Source organism: Schistocerca cancellata, chromosome 3 (assembly GCF_023864275.1).
Source record: "Schistocerca cancellata isolate TAMUIC-IGC-003103 chromosome 3, iqSchCanc2.1, whole genome shotgun sequence".
Taxonomy (NCBI): Eukaryota; Metazoa; Arthropoda; class Insecta; order Orthoptera; family Acrididae; genus Schistocerca; species Schistocerca cancellata.
In genome coordinates this window covers 779,257,171-779,278,103 of record NC_064628.1, presented here as the reverse complement: position 1 = coordinate 779,278,103, position 20,933 = coordinate 779,257,171, and the positions used below count along the sequence as shown (strand labels likewise).

The 20,933-nt window shown below is 37.9% G+C and overlaps 1 protein-coding gene across 3 annotated transcripts; it reads right to left on the bottom strand.

The window, feature by feature from the left end:
* Positions 1-1,229: 1,229 nt before the first annotated feature.
* Positions 1,230-19,335, bottom strand: LOC126175827 (AN1-type zinc finger protein 1-like). Of its 3 annotated transcripts, none has more exons than XM_049922823.1 (3): positions 19,200-19,335; positions 14,538-14,916; positions 1,230-1,813 (listed from the first exon to the last, which is right to left on the bottom strand). In XM_049922823.1, the coding sequence occupies exons 2-3, from the start codon at positions 14,898-14,900 to the stop codon at positions 1,352-1,354; spliced, it is 825 nt and encodes a 274-aa protein (XP_049778780.1). In that variant the 5' UTR covers positions 14,901-14,916; positions 19,200-19,335; the 3' UTR covers positions 1,230-1,351. The 3 variants fall into 3 exon arrangements, with proteins under 3 accessions (XP_049778780.1, XP_049778781.1, XP_049778782.1); XM_049922824.1 differs by lacking the exon at positions 19,200-19,335 and adding an exon at positions 18,805-18,942; XM_049922825.1 differs by lacking the exon at positions 19,200-19,335 and adding an exon at positions 18,728-18,833.
* Between the last annotated feature and the right edge of the window lie 1,598 nt (positions 19,336-20,933).

The following is a 20,933-nucleotide window of genomic DNA, read 5'->3' as shown; positions in this document are numbered from 1 at the left end:
CATGTACCAACTAAGTAGTGGCCCTTGATTCTACTGATGTTAATATGCTGAATAATATACATTTAACAACTGACAGATTGCATAGACCTGAAAATCAATCATAAACTGACTAAAAAAATGTATAATCAACAGATCAAAAAGAAATTATCAATAATGTAGTCAAAGAATTAAGTTGATAGATGTTTGTGTATGGGGCAGTTGGAAAGCATAGGATCGACAAGACAAGACATACACGTAAGAGTACAGATTGAGCGCTTTTGTTGAACTAATTAAGGCTTTCAAAACTAAGTTTCCAGTGTGTCTAAAACAGCCAGTTTACAGTCAGGCTGTATTACCATTTACAACATAATAGCAGGGAGAGGTGGATGTTTAATGTGAAAAACCATTTAAAAAACTGAGGTGCTTCTCAGCTAGCAATGGTAAGATGCCTGTTGGCAATTATTAGGAGAGACAGGAAAACAAAATAAACACACTGGAGCAGGAGACAATTATGAATGTGATGGAATGAAATGAAGGTAGACTAGACATTCATCCATTAAAATAGGTAGTTGATGGACCAAGTAATGTCATTCATGAATTCATAGGGCCAAGAAAACACTCTTTTGGAAAGTGGATATCTGACATTTTTTAAGAAAAGCAGTGGGATAAGCATCACGAAAAACGTCATGTATCGCAAAAAAGAGTCGTCCATCAAGCAGTGATGTAAAATGGTTAATATATACATTGCAGCTCCCCAAAAATTCACTTGCAATTGAGTACAATTTATAACTGAGACCTAAATGCTTTGGGAGTACAATTCAATTATATATCTAGATCTCTCACTCTCAGAAACTGTCATTAACACTTGTCGGATATATTGTTAACAAGGGTATGAGTCTGAAAATTCCCTTGCCCTGGAAGTACGATTATTATTCCTGACTAGATGAAGAGAGGGAGAATTCTCTGCTGTGCCAGGCCATATCCCAATTCCATGATGCACATATTACTGCTAAGTTCAACACAGCATCCTACAATGTGCTTATACATACACCACTGAGATATTCTGTATAGTAAATATAATAATAGATCTGAATTCTCAGAGCAGTACAGCACTAGATGAAGTGCCTTCTACAGAGAGTATCATTTTACTCGATACTCTGGGAAAGTCTTGATCAAATTTTCTTTCAAGTGTCTGTGGTAAGTAATTTAACAGTCTTGGGTGTGGCACAAAAGCACTAGACACCATCCTGTAACCAATTATAAATTTATTGCTAATGAGTACAATATTCAGTATTAAATTCTGAAAAACATTTTACAATGCTAGAAAATGGTGAATGCATTTCTTCATACATCTGTATTAAACATAACAGTATTACTTTTCAAGAGCATATGAAACTTTATAACATTCTGTATTTTCCAAATGTTTATGTGGATCACTCACATCATCCACATATTCCAAAATTAAAGATTCACCATCCACTAGATCATTTTCTTGTATTAAATCATTAAGTTTCTTATCCACCTGCATGCAAAGCAGCTGTCCACCCTCATAATGAAACAACCTCAACTTTGGTGCTGTAGCATCATTATTTCGATTAAGAACACCACACAAATCAGAAATGGAGTCAATAGCTCTTCCAACAGTCCAATGTCTGGAAACAAAAACAGGAACAGATTGTTTTGAAAGGGTCAGTGGTGGAAAGATCATGAAATAAACTCTGTCTGCAGATGGAATCCCTTTGTTGCCCGCTGCTTTATTCTTCAATTTCATTAGCTGAACTTTAAATGCTGTCTTGTTGTTCTTTTTCTTTGCAAGTGACAGTCTCCGCTCAACCTGCGAATGAAGATAACATGTAACTGTTGTACATCAAAAAGAATTTACTAAGCAATGTGAAAAGATGAACTCATCAAAATTCAAGCACATGGACAAGTCTGTACAGTTACAAATATTTTTATTTTGTCCCCACCAAACAGTGTAATATGCACATTAACTGGTTTCAGCTAGTTATAGTTAAGTTCTGATGTGACGGTATTTTGATAGTTGTCATAACACAGCTCATCAATAAGCAGCATGCATCAAAATATGCCACACAATGATACTTCAATACATCTGAGAGAAATGGCTACAACAAACTGAAATATCACAGCAGTATCAAATGTGTGTTCCAAGATTTAGAATTTTGAGGAAGCTTCTGTTCTGATTCCAAAGCAAGAGAGAGGTGCACAGAGTAATCTTCTGAGGTTGGTAGGTACATAATGCACAGATTTTTTATGCTTTAGACATGTAACTCAAATTTTCAGTACTGACCGACTTACTCAGTACTCATTACTGGTGCTATAGGACGGATGCTGATTCTCCAGTTTGAGATATGATCTCATAAGCTCACAGATGTTATATGTCTCCTGCTCTTATATGTCTCCTGCTCTTATATGTGGCCACTTCCCCATCCAACTGCACCAGTTCCTAATATTTCTTGTAATGCTTTCAGAGTCTTAATCTAAGTTCTCTGGAATGATTTCACTGTATAACTTCTTATTAAGTATGAATATAATAGAGGGAAACATTCCACGTGGGAAAAATATATCTAAAAACAAAGATGATGTGACTTACCAAAAGAAAGCGCTGGCAGGTCGATAGACACACAAACAAACACACAAAATTCTAGCTTTCGTTGCGAAAGCTAGAATTTTGTGTGTATGTTTGTGTTTGTTTGTATGTCTATCGACCTGCCAGCGCTTTCTTTTGGTAAGTCACATCATCTTTGTTTTTAGACATATTCTTTTCAAGTATTATAGAGATGCTTTGGGAACCTAAATGGGCGAAGGTGACATTCTTTTCAAGGAATGCTTCTGAGAAAATTTAGAGAAATGGCATTTGAAGCTAACTGCATAACGATTCTAATGCCACCAACAACATTTCACATAGGAAACACAAAGATTTGATAAATTAGGGATCGTACAGAGGCATATAGACGGTTGATTTTCTCTTTCTATGTGAGTGGAATATGAAGAGGAATGACTAGTAGTGGCACAGTGTACCTTTTTCCATGCACCGTATGGTGACTTGCAGAGTGTGTATGTAGATGTAATGAGCAGTAAAATTGCTACCCATACCATTACTTCTGTTATTGTAGTCTGAAAGCTTCTTAATCAGATGTTGATGGACTCCCTGTGTCACATCACAGACAACAATAGTCACTTGACACAGACGGTCAATGCCCAGTATCTACCTTAATGAGAGCTCTTTACAGTATTTATCTGTAGGAGTTAGTGTTTATTAAAAGTGCACTTTTGACAATGAGTGATCTAGAGCAAACCAAAATTCTACTATGCAGATCCTCTCCTTATGGAAAAAAACTGCAGTTCATGTCTAGGCCATCTGCAGCAAAACAACACAATCCATTTTCATAGGTTTTTTTTTTTTTTTTTTTTCAAAGTTAGGATTTTTTGTACATGATTCTTCTTAATTCTTAACCACATTTCAGTTCATCCACAATATTGTTCTGCTCTGTTTTTTGAATCCAAATCATACCTCACCTTCATGCACCAGTCATCAATGCATTTACTTTCTGAAACTTAACTTCATTTCACCAGATCCCTAAAACACCCTCATGCATGCCAGATGCATACCATTTCAAAAAGGCAGAGAAAGGCCATATTACTGAACCAAAGTGTGTCATTTGGCAAAAGGTATCTCAGAGAGTTTAATGTCTCATCAGCAAGGTCATTAGATGTACTTAGACTGGGGAAGGGAAAGGGCTGGGCTTTTCCAAAAGGAACCAAGCTGGCATTTACCTTAGGCAATTTAGTGCAAAAAAAACCTAAATCCGAATTTGAACTGCTGTTCTCCAAAACACAAATCTACTTTCTTATCACAGCATTGTCTATTTTGGTGCTTCACTTGATCTTCATTCAAAATGCCCTCTGACAAAATGAGCCCTTTGAGTTCTCGGTCCTTGGAGTACGTGTTTGGGGGCACCCAAAGAATATATTAGGCATTAAAATAGAAACTGCCTAAGATGTGCCTAAATTAACACACTGAGAGAGTGTCAAGCAAGCCATGTGGTGGATGATACACAAAAACTTCAATGACACATGAATAGCCACACCACTGCTTGTAAGTTGGTGAATAGACTGACAGTGGGATACAATGGTATGTTTGGTAATGAACACAGCCACATCAACTTGTGATCTCTTACTACCAAGTACATGATTTCTGTAGAGGGCATAGACTCTTATCACAGGAGTATCAGAACATTTGAAATGTATTTCCTGAAATAGGTATATGCCTACTGATTGTTCTTCCATTTGCGTTCTGTATTTATTTGTGTTCAACTGAAGAATTAGATATAATTTTTGATGAGCATTTTCTTTTCCCCCTTTCTCATTGCCTAAATGAAGTACAGCAGCTATTAGAGGGAGAAGAAGGAGCTGTCCATTAAAGCACTGATCTCTACAAAGTTATCTTCACTTTGGGAAACAAGAGCACTCAGCAGTATGGCAGTTTTAAACTTTCTATCTTTACTTTTCCTTGATTTTTTTCTGTGTGTTTCACTGTACTCCTATGAGTTGCTGTGTGAGTTGAACTGGATGTTTTTCCACTACTTGCCTATAATCCTGTCATATCATCTTGCTTAGAATATGTTGCACATGCCGTAGTTTGGAAACAAGTATGGGCAACGTAACATTTAAGTACTTGCATATGAATTTTCAGGGATGGATATTTATGGCATACTCAGTACTATGTTTAGTAGCAGAATTAGTTTTAATTACAGGTTGCTTCAGAGCTGTAGCAAAGAGAATCATAAAACTTGGTGGCTGCATAGTCTTGAACAATGATTTCCTTCGCTGTAAGTTACTTTAAGCTGCTGAATCTTCTACTTCTCAGCAAATACACAGTCATTGTCTGCTCCAACAAGGATGCACACACTGAAAGTGAACGCATTTTGAAGACAATTTACATGGAGTCCTCTGTTTCATGTGATGCTGACTGATATTTGCCATTGGTGGGTATACCATTACAAGCCATAGTGGTGGGTATGAATCTCTGGCATTGGAAAGATTCAGAGGATTTGTCACCAAAGATCAAACCTAGAGTTTTTATACTCAATCTTTACATTATTTACTTATTTCAACAACACATATCAGTATAGCTGGAAATTGAGATGGTGGCATCAATAAAATTTTTCAAGAGAGCATTTAATTGACAATAAAGAATACCTGATAAGAAAAATAAAAGACAAAAACATTACATACAATCACAAAAATAATTGGAAAGAGTTATGCTGCAGCCAGAGGACGTGTCATATACTACATAATGCATCATATGTGCTAAGAAGACTTGTAAAGTTTAGTTTCAATCATGTCATTACTGGGGAGTGAGTTTCAAGTACATGGGGTAAATAGTAACATTCTATCCCAATATACGTACATTTATGTTGTAGTCATAATTTATTATACTGACCTACAGACCTCATAAATTAATGACTTTTTAAGTAGAGTAGTGTAATACCCCAAGGAGATAATATGTCTTGCACTATCATCGCTTCCTGACAGTGGTGATATGGAGAAATGCTTGCCTGCTACTAAACACACTAGCCCAATCTTCTGTCCAGTAACCTTGGTGTATATCAGCCTTCAGTTCAGGCAATCTAAGGTTCATCAAACTCATATCTACTCAAGACTGGCCCAGTTCCCCAGGCAATCACCATATGCCATGATTGAACAGGCATGTGTGGCTCACCAAATACCACAGACATGGAGAGAATTATCCTTCTGCTACAGTAGACACTGAGATACAGTTGCTCACACACCCTCAAGTAACTGCCAATGGCACTAAAATCTACAAAGGAGCCACATCAGTAATCGCCCACCAGAAAAGTAACCCTCCCAGCCAAAAGATAGTATAAAAGTAATAGATTCTCTCTCTGCTGAAGTTCACATTGTCTGCCTTGAAAAGGGATGGTCGGCAATATTACATGACAAACCCCAATCAACGCTTTGCCACTTTTCAGTAGGTGGTGAAAATAAGGAATGAGTGTTTTTCTGTCTTAGGAAAGTTTTAAAATACTCTCCCTTTAATAGAAACAATGGCCAGTAAGAATTTTGTATCCATGTTATTCAGTGTTCTTAAAGAAAAGATGTGGAAATATTTACAAACAAATGTTCATGTCATGTAAACCAGGCTAATTTTTTCCATACTATTAAGTGCTCTCTGCAATCCTATGCCCCGTCGATTAACAACTAAATTTACCTATACCAAAGTGGGTTGTGACCACATTTAATACTTTTAGGAGACAGACTGTGTTAGCAGAAAATTACTGAATATTATTAGGTAAAACTTTTTATGGGTCAAATCGGCAATGTTAGGGACATACGGAGTCATTTATTTATTTCTTGTTCCGTAGATCCAGTTAGTGAGTCAATCACAAGGATACGGAACGTGTCAAATTGTACAGGTTTCAATTTAAACTTACAATAAATACAAGGGCAATTCAGTGGCAAATTGTACATAGTTTAAGTAAGACATACTATAAATACAGTAACAAATACAATGTCAGCTAGATAACATAACAACCATTTACCAGAAAAAGGAGTTTCAAATAAAGTTTAAGGATAAGAGCACAAAGTTAAATCAGATATTAGGCCTACAAGAGTAAATACATTTACAGCCAATCTGTTGTTACAAAAAGTGTGCTAATGCCCAAATGCACAATAAAATCAATTGAACTACTTCTAGACACAATAAGTTTAGTGATGGTATACATTTTCTTTCAGATATTCATCCACAGTATAATAAGATTTCTCTGTCAGGTAATCTTTGAGAACTTGTTTAAATTTTGGCAGTTCTGTATGAACATATTTGATATGTAGTGGTAGAGCATTGAACAGCTTAATGCTGGAGTAGTAAACTCCTTTTTGTACCAGAGTGAGATGTTTCATTTCGAAATGTAGATTGTTTTTGTTTCTGGTGTTATAACCATGGAATTTACTGTTGTCTTGGTAGATGGAATAATTTTTACAAACAAAGGTCAGCAAGGAAAAAATATACTGTGAGGCAGTTGTTAGGATACCTATTTTCCAAAACAAGGGCCTGCAAGAGTGTCTTTGATGGACCCCACACATTATTCTGACAGCTTTTTTTTGGATGGTGAAAACTTTTTTTGCAAGTGGTTGGTTCCCCCAGAATATGATAGCATATGACATCAATGAGTGGAAGTAGCCAAAGTAGGCAACCTTAATAGTGTCAACTTCAGCCACTGAAGAAATTACCCGTAACACAAATGTTGCCGAGCTAAGTTTTTTACATAGATGAAGAATGTGAACTGACCAATTACATTTACTGTCTATGTAAGCACCCAGGAATTTTGTATCTTCAACTTCCTGTATTGGTTGATCTCTACATTTTATGTTAATTTCATCGGGATTACTTTGTGGTGTATGGAACCTCATATAATGAGTTTTATCTGCATTGAGTGAGAGACCATTTGAGGAGAACCAATTTAAGATGTCATTAAAAACAGTATTTGTAGTTTGTTCAAGATCATGATCAATCAAATCGTCAATTAGAATTGTGGTATCATCGGCAAACAGGGTAAATTTGCTGTTAGTCTCAGAACAAAGAAGAAGATTATTAATAAAGATGAGGAAAAGCAGTGGGCCCAAAACGGAGCCTTGAGGCACACCACACGTTATCGTGCCCCATTCAGACGAGGCTGGTTCCCCTGAAGAGCCATTTAGCATTACAGTCTGCTTCCGATCCTGTAGATATGATTGTAGCCACAAGCCAACAGTACCACCTAAACCATAGTATTCTGCCTTTTTCAAAAGAATTTGGTGGTTTACACAGTCAAAGGCTTTCGTAAGATCACAAAAAACACCTACTGGAAACATTTTTTTGTTAATGGCTTCCAAAACTTGGTTGCTGAAAGAGAATATTGCCTGTTCAGTACAAAGACCGGCACGAAAACCAAACTGATTTTTGCTGAAGATACTGTGGAAGTTGAGATGGTCTACAATCCTCCTGTGCATGAGTTTTTCTAGAATTTTCGAGAAGGTAGTTAATAAGGATATTGGGCGATAGTTTGTAACAATGCTTTTATCACCTTTTTTAAAGAGAGGAATCACTACAGCCAACTTAAGTCTGTCAGGGACAATCCCATCTTGTAGGGATGCATTGTATATGTTGCATAAGACGGGACTAACAAATTTATAACAGTGTTTCAGTATTTTACTAGAAATATTGTCCACACTAGCAGAATTTTTATTTTTTAATGATCTAATTACTCTTATGACTTCGCTTACAGTAACTGGAGGTAAGGATAACTGTAGGATTCTGTTGCTAACAGCTTTCTGTAGGAGGGACAATGATTCTTCCATAGAACCATTACAGCCTGTCTTCTCTGCTGCTCTCAAAAAGTGGTTATTAAATATTTCTGCAACCAACTCTGAGACATGTTCCCTGTTGTCATTTGTTTGAAACAAAGAATTGCAAACATAACCTCTTCTGTTTATTTCAGATTGTCAGCCCTTCTCAAAATGTGTATACCGAAACTCAAAGAAACTGAAATAATATGACCAAAACTGCAAAAACATGTGTAAGTGGATTAAATACTTTAAATTGGTCAGTGATGTTCATTCCATGATGCAAAATTTTGTAAATGAACTTATTCATACATTCACATATAAAAATTATAAAAATTGTGAAAATTGCTGTTTGGTGATTTTTGTATTGGAACTGTGGATTCAGTCATTCATAACAAGCTTAACTATCACAAAATGTGTTTGGAGTGGGTTCAAAGACAGGGATCAAGTTCATTTATTTTGTGCTATGAGTAAAAAACAATGGTTTTTGATGGAAGGTGAGTTTCTAAACTGAAGCCCCCACACTGGTCAGAAGAAAAACATCGGATGGAAAAAACTGAGTTGAGGTTGTAATATCACTTAATCTCAGAGGCTTGTGATAGTAATAATCACTACTGTGTTTATCACAATTATCCAGATACACTCGTGCATGGGTGTTGAATCTGTCAGCTTTTTTTTCTTCCCCTTGCTCAAATATGAAATGTATAGAAGTATACCCGGCACGTGTGAACACTATATTATAATGTGATCTGCACCAGTAAATTGTAAATTACTAGATAAATTTATTATCGTACTTATTATTTCACTGGCATGATTATAAATGTACGAGAGGAAAGTAATGAGACTGACAACACTGCAAGCGATCTGGCAACATTGTGCTGTTTTACTTGTGTACACTGTTGTGTTCATCCCTTCCAAATGCTCAGTCCGAGTTTCAGCTCCTTACAGTCATCACGTGATTTTTGAAACCACCATCAGTGAATCTGTGCTTTTGTTGTGTCTTATGAAAATGGAACAGTAGATTTTGAGCAATGTTATGCTATCAAGTTTTGTGTTAAACTTGGGGGATTCACGAGTGTAACCTTGAAAAGTTGAAACAGGTTTATGAGAACATTTCTTATTAAGGGCACAAGCTTTTTGTTGCCACAAATCACTTTTGAAAAGCTGAGAACACAAAGGTGAACCTTGCCCAGGGAACTTCAAAAATTGACAAAAATGTCAAATGTGTGTATTGTCTTGTGAGATCGTTCCTCCAGGACAAACTGTTAACCAAGTTTTTTACACATATGTCCTTGAAAGGCTCAGAAAAAGGGTGAACCGAGTAAGACTGCACATTGCAGACAAATGTATGCAGCATCATAACAATGCCGCATGTCAAACAGACACTTCCAATGCAGAATTTATGACCTCAAAAGGCTGTCCCAGTGTTCCGCAGCCTCCCCTGTTCACCCGCTCTGAGTCCTCATGACTTTTTTTCTTTACCAGAAACTGAAAAATCTTCTAAAGGGGACTCTGGAGAACATTCAAAAGAACGTGACTGACAAGTTAAAGGCCCTACCAGTTGAAGTCTTTCAGTGCTGCTACAAAGACACCTCTAGTATATAACTGCCAAATGGAACTACTTTGAAGGGGAAATTAATATTGTTTGAAAACAATCAGAACTTTAGTAGTCAAAGAATCAATCCATTACTGCATGTGTCAGAAACACCTAGCTCCAACAGGGGTATGGATAGGAGTGGGGGAGAAAAGGGTTGATAATCCCTGACGCTGATCTCTACACTGCTGTGCACAACAGTTCTGTTATGTGGGTGGTGGAATGTGGGCACATTGGACACAAATAGGTGGGTCTAGGAGATGGACAGAGAGAGAGAGAGAGAGAGAGAGTATTGCCACATTCACTTTATAGCCCTGACCTTGAGCAATATGACTGGTTCACTCAAGAATGCTTTTAAGCAATATGCGATTCGAAGACAACAGCACTGTCACACAACCTTTATGCACATGGCACACACATAATGATCAAGAATTAAAAAGCTCACAGAGTGATGGGATGCATCCCTACATGTCTTCTGTGTAAGTGCCCTGGCTTTTAGCAAAAGGTACAGTCTGGTTGTTTACAGAAACAACACCAGCTTCCAAGTACCAATATTGGGACACCAATGCACATCAACCAAATCGGAGGCTTGATTGTGATTCTTCAGAACAGTGATATACACGGAGCCACTGCTCTACACACAAACCACGAAAATTGATGTTTTGAAGTGGGCTCTAGGATAATATCACTAGAAATTCTGCGTCCTTACTGAAAGATCAGCAATGCAAAGCTTTTTCTTATATGGGGGGGGGGGCTTCGGGATGCAGCAATAACCAATTTCCCAACCAAAGCACATCAAACTCAACTACAAGTCAAGGTCCTTAGCAATAAAAAACTTGGATCATGAAGAAATATGAGAAATCAAAACCTTTCCACACTCAGAAAATTGTGTGACATTTGTGTTTGTTCTGTGTGACTCAATCAATGAGTAATCACAAGTGTGTCCATTAAATTTTAGGTATGCAGCCATGCAAATACCACTACTTCAATTGATAGTTTGGCCTCCTATCAGCCGGAAATCCTGAGAGGAGTCGCAAGAGTGTCATCTTCAGAACTAGATAATATGTATGCAAATTACAACCATTGGAACTGAGTTATGCTGTGTTTTGTCATTTGCATATTATAGCACATTAAAACCAAATATTACACAAGGATGCCAGGTGGTAATATGATGAGATCTCTATACTTGCTACACAGAGGCCATTGTGGCACGACTTGGATGGAGTTCCTGGTACAACAACATAGTTACTGGTGCTAAATAAATGCTAAGATTGATCATTTAGTCTCTCCTTACCATTTTTGCAGACCAAGTACAATTTTAACTTTTGGCCAACATCATCACATACAAGGGAGTGCGTAACTTAGATTTTGGAAGCCTATTTCACAGTGACATGGTGACTAATGCATATTCACATTTCCTGTTTGTAGTAACCATGAGTTTCACCACAGCTGATGTAATAATTTGTGCACCTGGCAAAATCTTCACTTTACAGGGCTTGCCACAAATGCTAGTAACAATGGACTAGAATTCAAGGCAAAATCTTCCTTGTACATGCAGTTTTACCACAGCACCATTCCACTCCCAATTAAATACAGGATTTTGTCTCTTTGTGTGTGCCACATACAGATAATCAGTTGCCTGTCCTCAATTCTTGTATGCTGTTTCCATCCTGGAATTTCTAACATTTGCCTCTTCCATACAATCTGCCAAGTTTTACTCAATCTTTACCAGAGGTACCAAAAAAGATAGTCATCTCTGTAAACAGGGATCAACCAAAATTTACGGTGCCACACACATAACTGTGTTGTGTGATGTCATTGTGGTGTAGTATTTTTTAAGCAGATTGTGTTCGCTGAATATGCGTTGAAAGAAGTGGTGGCACACACTAGTGTGAGATGTTATTTTCTAAACTGTTTGCAAGTGATGTTAGGAAAGCATTGGACTTAGTGCTGTAAATTACTCAGTGTTTTGTCAGTTCATTATTTTAATGTCATCAGTTAACAGCTACTGATTTGCTTTTGGCCTTGGAATTGCTAGTTTATCGTGCTGTTAATGGTTTGAAATGCAATTTTTGTGTTTTTGATTTGGTACTAGGAGTAGCTCTTACGATGAAATTTACAAGTTGTTCATTAGTTGCTGCTCCGGGTGAGGATATGGCTAATACAATTACATTTCCCCAGTTATATAGCCTGTGTGATTTGTTTTCTAGTGTGTGTGTGTGGGGGGGGGGGGGGGGGCATCAGGCGTGTGTCAGTGCAGATTTATCTGTCAGCTGACTTTGGCTGGTTAGTACATTTTTATGATTATTTTTGCTTTTTTAATGTACAAAGTGTATTGGGTTTGTTTATAATGTTTACGATTTTCTTCTAAATGTATCGAAAGTTGTGTTGGAGTAATTTTTTTTATAACTTTGTGGTTTGGCTTGGTTGTTGAAGTTCATATTTAAAATTTATGGTGGTGGATATCATGGGGAGTTTGTTGTAGTTATTTTGGTCTGGTTAGAGTTTGATAATAGTTCCATTAGTTGTGGTTCTTTATGTTTATGGGCTTCATTTGAATTGTTTAGGTCATGCAAAATTTCCAATACCCATTTTTTGTTATTGTGGTTTTGTTGATTGCCAAGGTTTTGTATGGTTGGTTTTTACATTAATATTTGTTTTGATGTGTCTTCATTATCAGAGTTGTCGAGCATTGAGTTTGTCTCCATCCATAACCCATAATTCCAGGCACTTGTCCTGCGAGTTTCACGTTATTTCTGCAATTAAATATTTTTCATGTTGTCTGTGCTTGTGCGCGTGCTTAATGTGTGATGTCATGGTTGCCATACTATACAAGTTTTAATTTGGGTAGTCACCAACTTGATGACGTTACAGGTCAAAGCCGAAGTGTAATACTACACTATTTGGATTTGCTTAAATAGTTCAATATCCTTCAATATGACCCAAAGAAGAAACACTGCTACGAACATGTAATCTCTATAGATACAGGAAAACATGAGACCAACAAGACAAAATCATTCTGATTTGCCATGATAACTACAATATACTCAGATGGAATGAACACACAATTAGTGAAGGCCTACATTACACTATACTTACTAATTAAACTCTGCTACCTGCATCACTAACAATACAACCCATAGATTCAATCAGTTAGTAATACTTCCTCACAAAACTGGAAAGACTTTACTGGCCCTTGGTCTGCACTAGGTTTTTAATTATTCAGAATCTGGACAGAATGTGACTTTCTCACATTGGGATACATATCGCTTTACAACTGTTTTCATGCCCTCTCATCAAAAAGTATTCAATTACTATTTAATTCCCTACACCTCACTTTACTCTTTGTTTACTCTGCTTTTTCCTCTCTCCACTTCCTCCTTGATCCAAATTTCTCGTGTCTGCAGAGCACCATTTTCTGTCTTCTTATGACTGTAACGAACACTCTAATGAATAGATGTGTTCCTTCCTGTCTCTCAACCAATCAACTGTTTTCTGTTACGGAATATGTGGGTTTTAATCTTCTCTGTTGCAATGCACTATCTGAACTGAATTTCTCTCTGTGGTGAGCCTAGAGAAGTGGAACAGAAATTAATAATAATTGAGGGCAGTGTAATTCTGATCTCTGCTGAGCTATGCAGATTAAGACTTCATGAATCATTTCAATTAAATGTTATGATGACTACTTTTGAAGACCACAGTAGTTTCATTCTCTTATCCAACTGAGTGAACGGGTCTATACATGAACTCAGATCAGCAGGATATTGACCTCTAACCTGTATGTCTTCCTTCCTTCTATCTTCTCTTTCTGTGCCTAGCACTTTTCCAGATTCAGTGCTGTCAGACACTCATTGTCCTTTGTTACACCTTCTTTCTTATTCCTTACATTCTCCGTGAAAGAGTGTCTTTCTCTCTCCCTTTCCCCTTCTACTCTCAGTGAAGGAGCCTCTGCTTTTATACGCTAGAGGTTTGATGCTAAATGAAACGAAGAGCAAAGTTTTCAGTAAGTATAGCTAATTGTTTACTGTTACTTTTAAACTTCATTTTTGACTGATCAGAATAATAAAGTGACTGAAGGACATTCACGAAGAACCATAGGCACAGTACTGGTGTACTAATAAGAGATATGTGACATCATGCTGAATATGTGAAAACATTATTCTGGAAAGTGCAGTATGGAGTATGATCTGCAGGATTGAAATGACCTTTTGTTTGTTTGCTTTCACAGCTATCATGTTCGACATATAAACAAAGGAAAAATGTAAATGAATCTTAATAGGTACACTGGTGGCTGCAACTGTCATTTGCAACTCCCAGTGACAACAGCAAACAATACGACCAAGGTGAAAAGAAGCAAGGATATGATCAAGTTCATTCTTTGAGTTGTGGTTTTAGCTGTCCTGTAAACAATTAACTGCCAATCACTTTATTATTCTGATACATGTCCAAGCGCCAAGTTTCTGTGTTATTCATACAGTTTCATGTAATGCTGAAATTAAGGAGTAACACATGAAAAAAACAGAGGAAGAAAAATGAGAAACATAAGTACTTTTCACAGTAAAAATTAAAAACATATCTAATACATGAAATCTTGCAGTACCTCTATGTCTGCTTCTTGTTTTGCCATTTCATATTGTTTTTTGCATACGTTTACATCCCTCTGTCTTAACTTTCCATCATCATCATCCAAACAACCATGATGACGATGCTGCAGGCAGAAATGTTGGCAACACACTGGGCAGTTCATCTGGACAGCACTGGAATTGCCACATATAGAACACTTGTATGAGATAACAGGCACTGCTGAAATTTCAGTGCCACGCTGCTCAGTGCAGTTGTGTCTATCTGGCAGATAATGATCATTGCAAAATATTTGCTTGCAGTGTTCACACTGGAATGGAAGAAAATCGAGCTGTTTGCAGTCTGTATGAGCACATTGCTTCCCTACGTGTGGCAACTCCATAATGTACAGCAGTTACCTAAAACAAACGAAGTCTGCATAAGTAAAATTACTACATCCCAGAATAGTGTAGACACTATTCCAAGGTCCATTTCACATGTTTTCCCACTGACAATATTTACATACATATATGATTATAACTGAATTTTGAAGAGTTTCAAATTGCCACCTCAAAAACTGAGGGCCTTTATTTGCTCTGCACCAGTCCTTGGGAAAATTGTAAGTCACTAAAAACTGAGAATTTTCAAGCGAACTCACACTGTATTTTAAACTTTTCAACTGTCTTAAAAAGGGCATTCTTGGATCTTAATAGCTTACAAACTGTAATCTTTGTTCATTTCTTACATTTTCTTTTGACACATTACGCACAGATACTACAAAAAATGTACACTGGGGTACATTGCTTAGCATACCTAGTTACTCAACAACTGAATGAAGTAGCAGAAAATCAACAGTTTCATAGACACATATCTGTTGGTTGGTTGTGTGGGGAAGGAGACCAGACAGCGAGGTCATCGGTCCCATCAGATTAGGGAAGGACGGGGGAGGAAGTCGGACGTGCCCTTTCACAGGAACCTTCCCAGCATTCGCCTGGAGCGATTTAGGGAAATCATGGAAAATCTAAATCAGGATGGCCGGACGCGGGATTGAACCATCGTCCTCCCGAATGCGAGTCCAGTGTGCTAGTCACTGCGCCACCTCACTCGGTCACATATAGCTTAGACTATAAATATTCAGATCTAGAGGAATGTTCAATATGTGTTATCTGCTTTGACCAATGACATAGGAAACTTGAGGTAAACGCATAAACTGTACAGCGACTATAATGTGATAGTACTGGTGATTTTTTCATGAGTTACATATCAGTTTGTCACCACAACTTTTTTTTTTTGGTATCCCATTCGTTTGCCTCGCCAAAAAAACACACACACACACACACACATTCACAACAAAACTATTACCTTCCAACCTAACCTACAACTTGGACTAAGCTACAGATCAATGTGTTACAACAACCAGTTGTTCTTCCTTTTTTCCTACATTTGTTTGCTTTTCCGAGAAACAACAAAACTGTAAACATACCCATCAGAAGCTGATGTGACAGCAGCCATTATAATTATGTCACTCACCAAATCCAATGACTCATATTGAACATTCCTCTTCACTCCCAACTATTCTCGTTTACATAGGTTGTTATATCAGTTTTATTTGAGTACTTGCAAAATACACTTAACTATGAAGGCTGGCACTCTTAGCCAGGACGTATGATAAACATCATGTTACACCACTGCCTTTCAACTTGGGAGCTGTAACCTGTGGCCAAGCAAAGTAGTCACTGCATTTTGAGAAAGAAACTACAGACAGGCCGTGCCGACATGACAGAAGCCACGTCCCTGGCCCTAGAGCAAGGCTAGTTACCACATGTCCAGCCCAAATTGGTGCTGGCAAGGCTGAAACCCTGCTGACACAGTGCTGTACAGGAGCCAGACCGTCACAGTGGTGACCCAGGTTATGCCATGACCAAGCCTGGCACTGCACTGCTTCAGGCCCCTATGTGACCGGAAATGATGTTTTGCTAAAACAGGGCAGCTTTGAGCAACCATAAATAACACTCGCTCCAGCCACAAAGTACCTGTCATTCTTTGCAGCTAGCTCCATGAAGTTCCCAATGACAGTTGTAGAACCGATATTGGTCATCCAGCCTACAGCTACTAGAAGCCAAACTGGAGCCTTCCAGCTGTGGGCCATCTGCCACCTCACTTCAGCTGACAATTGGGGGGCCTACCAGGGGTCCAGGGTTTGTACCTGAACCTGCCTTGCTGCTATCTACCTTGCCTGCACCACATATTGGTGTCCGCAGGCTACTATATCCTATGCTGGGATCTTTGGTTCCCAGCATGTACATGTACTCTCTGCAATGAGCCCAGCACAGGCTGGTCTGCATCTCTGCATGACTGACTTAATGCACAACTTGTCACAGTATGCCTGTTGCCTGCACAGGCGTGACACAGATCTACACTTGCCAAGGTGCTGGCATCACAACTTCATTTCAGTATGCATATCCAGCAAAGAAACTCCATGAGCCAGCTGAAACCTGAGGCCACGTATTGAGCAAAGTACACACCACTGGCTGGAGCCAGAATGCATCGGTGGGTGCTGCCCTTGCAAGGTGTCATCCCAACTGCTGTACTGTGTGTAATGAATAACTGGGCAATTGTCTTCTCATGGTTTTTGTGGCTTCATGACAACAGTTCCCCTAACTTTACATACCTGCTGCCCCACCAAACATTCTGCATCATCACTGCAACCTACAACACCTAAGCCATCCCAACACCTGCTACAGTGCTTATGAAACAACTGCCAAATGCTTAGCCATTAACGCTACTTTCAGTTAAATTTTCCATTGATCTATGAAGCAGTAATAAGGTGAAAATGTTTCAAAAATCATTGTTGTTGTTGTTGTCTTCAGTCCTGAGACTGGTTTGATGCAGCTCTCCATGCTACTCTATCCTGTGCAAGCTTCTTCATCTCCCAGTACCTACTGCAACCTACATCCTTCTGAATCTGCTTAGTGTATTCATCTCTTGGTCTCCCCCTACGATTTTTACCCTCCACACTGCCTTCCAATACTAAATTGGTGATCCCTTGATGCCTCAGAACATGTCCTACCAACCGATCCCTTCTTCTGGTCAAATTGTGCCACAAACTTCTCTTCTCCCCAATCCTATTCAATACTTCCTCATTAGTTATGTGATCTACCCATCTAATCTTCAGCATTCTTCTGTAGCACCACATTTCAAAAGCTTCTATTCTCTTCTTGTCCAAACTATTTACCGTCCATGTTTCACTTCCATACATGGCTACACTCCATACAAATACTTTCAGAAATGACTTCCTGTCACTTAAATCTATACTCGATGTTAACAAATTTCTCTTCTTCAGAAACGCTTTCCTTGCCATTGCCAGTCTACATTTTATGTCCTCTCTACTTCGACCATCATCAGTTATTTTGCTCCCCAAATAGCAAAACTCCTATACTACTTTAAGTGTCTCATTTCCTAATCTAATAGCCTCACGGTTTATTAAATTTTAAACTGTCAGCTGCTTGTTCAGTAAATAAAGATACAACTTTTTAAATTCCACCCCTCCCTTCTCATGCTTACAAACATTCTGAATAATGTACCCTGTCATATCCTGTTATTGTTAAGTGTTTTCAGTTCTGATCTGAATCTATCAATCTGAGGGCTGCTCTAATAGTCTCTTTTGAGGATGATATTTTATGACAGACAAGATATACAGCTCATAGCATTCTTTAATTTCTCTTAATTGCAATTTGCAAACGATGAAAAATAAAGAATTTAACATGCTATTGAGCACAATTTCATTCAGCTGAGGGCAAAGGATCAGAATGGGCAAGGAAATCAGGCGTGTTATTTTCAAAGGAATTATTCTAACGAAGGTTTACGTTTCATTTTATTACACTCGTGTCTTGTATGTGCTGACACAACTTCCCTCATTCTGAAGTTTTAGTCAAGGTTACATAACATTAATTTCTATTGCAGTTGGCACTTGGTTTGACAGGTTCTCTGTGGCTTTCATTTAGTTATTTGACACAAATCAAACTATCGTTGCATAATGGAGAGCACTCTGTAGGTATGTAACAACAGTAAGATACAAAGACGTGTATTCTGGGTACTAAGACGTTTCTGCAACCAACAGACAGAAAGACATTCGCTTTATGTAAACGTTTATGAAATTTGTGCACATCAACCAGTCACGAATTGATCCATGGGCTATGGCAATCCCAGTATACATTAAAAATAACTCACTCAACTGACCAGAAGATGATCAAAATATTATTGCTACGTCTCATTTGCATAAGGCTACTGCATTGTACAAAACTTGCTTTAATTTGGAAATCCTTGGCTATGTTCGGTTGGTACAGTTAGTCCAAGGTCGGTCCACTTCTGTTCTTGTTCTTTCAGTGTAAGATGTGAATCACCGTTGTCTGCTTCGGGATCAGGTAATTCAAACGGCGGAACTTCTATGTCATCACATGGAAGTTTGTCTTCACGCCATGCGTCATCAACAATATCCAAAAATCTTCCTTCAATTGATACCTGACTATCCATAATTACACGACAAATGTAACTGTAATTTTATCAAATGTACGGGAACACAACATCAACAGCTGTTATTGTCCCACAATTTCGAAGGAAAATAATAAACATACTGTCCAAAGATTCTCTATGCCATCAAAGGTGACTTTAGTCATTAGTGTAGTGATTTGCGTGAAGTTACCACTTCCATGTAAGCTGCATTCCCACCTCCACCCACCAATGAGATTCTGACTTCCTTGGTTTCCACACGCAAAGAAAACAAGCATATGCCTATCCCCAAAACTGTTTACCGAAAAAGTCTGATACACTTTCCTCTATCACCGTCCAAGAACTTAAGCAGCTGCTCTTCCTCTGCAATCGTTCGTTCAACAGTACAGGCCTTGAGAAGTTTGTTTTATAAGGGAAAAGTTAACGTTAACGCAGAAATTGAGCTTTGTTTTCAGCTGTGAAAATAAATACTTTGCAAAGAGGTAAATATTCTGAAACACTGAAATGTGAATCTCATTCCCCCCCAACCATTTCCTTTCACCACTGAATAACATTAAAGAAACACATATTGTAAAAATAAGCTTGCTGTAATGAATGTTATTCTCGCAATCTAAAATAACAGTCGCGACAATCTGTCCTCTGTTACCCACTGCGACAGCAGTGCTACAAGCGGCCAGCAAGTGATAGTGTTGAGTTTGGCGAGATCTTGCGAAAGAGTAAGCGAATCGTTTAGAACGTTTATTATCAGCCATTCAATACATTTTGATACAATTGGCCTTGTCAATATGCGAGGTACAATTAATATAATTAATACAACAGAACACTTATTAACACCGCGGTGTAGTTACAGATATACTTGTTTGCACTCACATATAAATGCTTAATTACGATTGTATATTAATTATGTACATTTACATATTAATTACCTACGTTTACAATTTATAATTATCAACTGCTACTGGAGCACAGGTATATAAATGAATGATTCTAATTGTATACTTATTAGATACAATTTTATTGAAAAGTACACTTACTCAAAGCACAATTCTTGAAAATCAGTTTCCATGAAGTCATCAACTGTACAAAAATCTGCCGGCTGGAGTGGCCGAGCGGTTGTAGGCGCTACAGTCTGGAACCGCACGACCGCTATGGTCACAGGTTCGAATCCTGTCTCGCTCATGGATGTGTGTGATGTCCTTAGATTAGTTAGGTTTAAGTAGTTCTAAGTTCTAGGAGGCTGATGACCTCAGAAGTTAAGTCCCATAGTGCTCAGAGCCATTTGAATCATTTTGTACAAAAATCTCACTCTTTTAGTAGAGCTTCTAAAACTTCTTTTAACTTGTGTAATGGAGTTAAGTGAGCTGTTTTTAGTAGTTTGTTGAAGAATTTCAGGCTTGTGTGTTTACGGCTATTGTCTGTGTGACAAAGTCTTGAACATGGTGAATTTATCATGCAGCTTTTTCTTGTACTTTGCGAATGAATATTATTTCGTAGTCTCAGATTGTTTGAATTTTCTTTGGCATAAATAAGAGAACTCTAAATGTGAATCTTAAGTGATGTGAATTGACTTCTACAAGTCTCTCTGAGAGGCAAACCTGTATATATCTAATGGCTTTCATTTGTCATTGAAGAATATAGGTCGACTCTTGTGCATTTCCCAACAACAGTATTCCATATCGCTTGTGTGAACGGAAGAATGCATAATAAAAGTATGGTGGTAGATTCTTACTGACATTTTGTCTAAATTTATATAACAAAAATAATACTCTTACTAATTTACTCCTTAAGTAATTTATGCATCCATCCCATGATAGTCTTTTATTAGTCAAGAGTCCAATTGATTTCACATTCCTACTCTCAGATTTCATTGCTCTGAGACTGAAATATAGTTCTTCTGTTTTTATTTTGTTAAGGGATAATTGGTTGG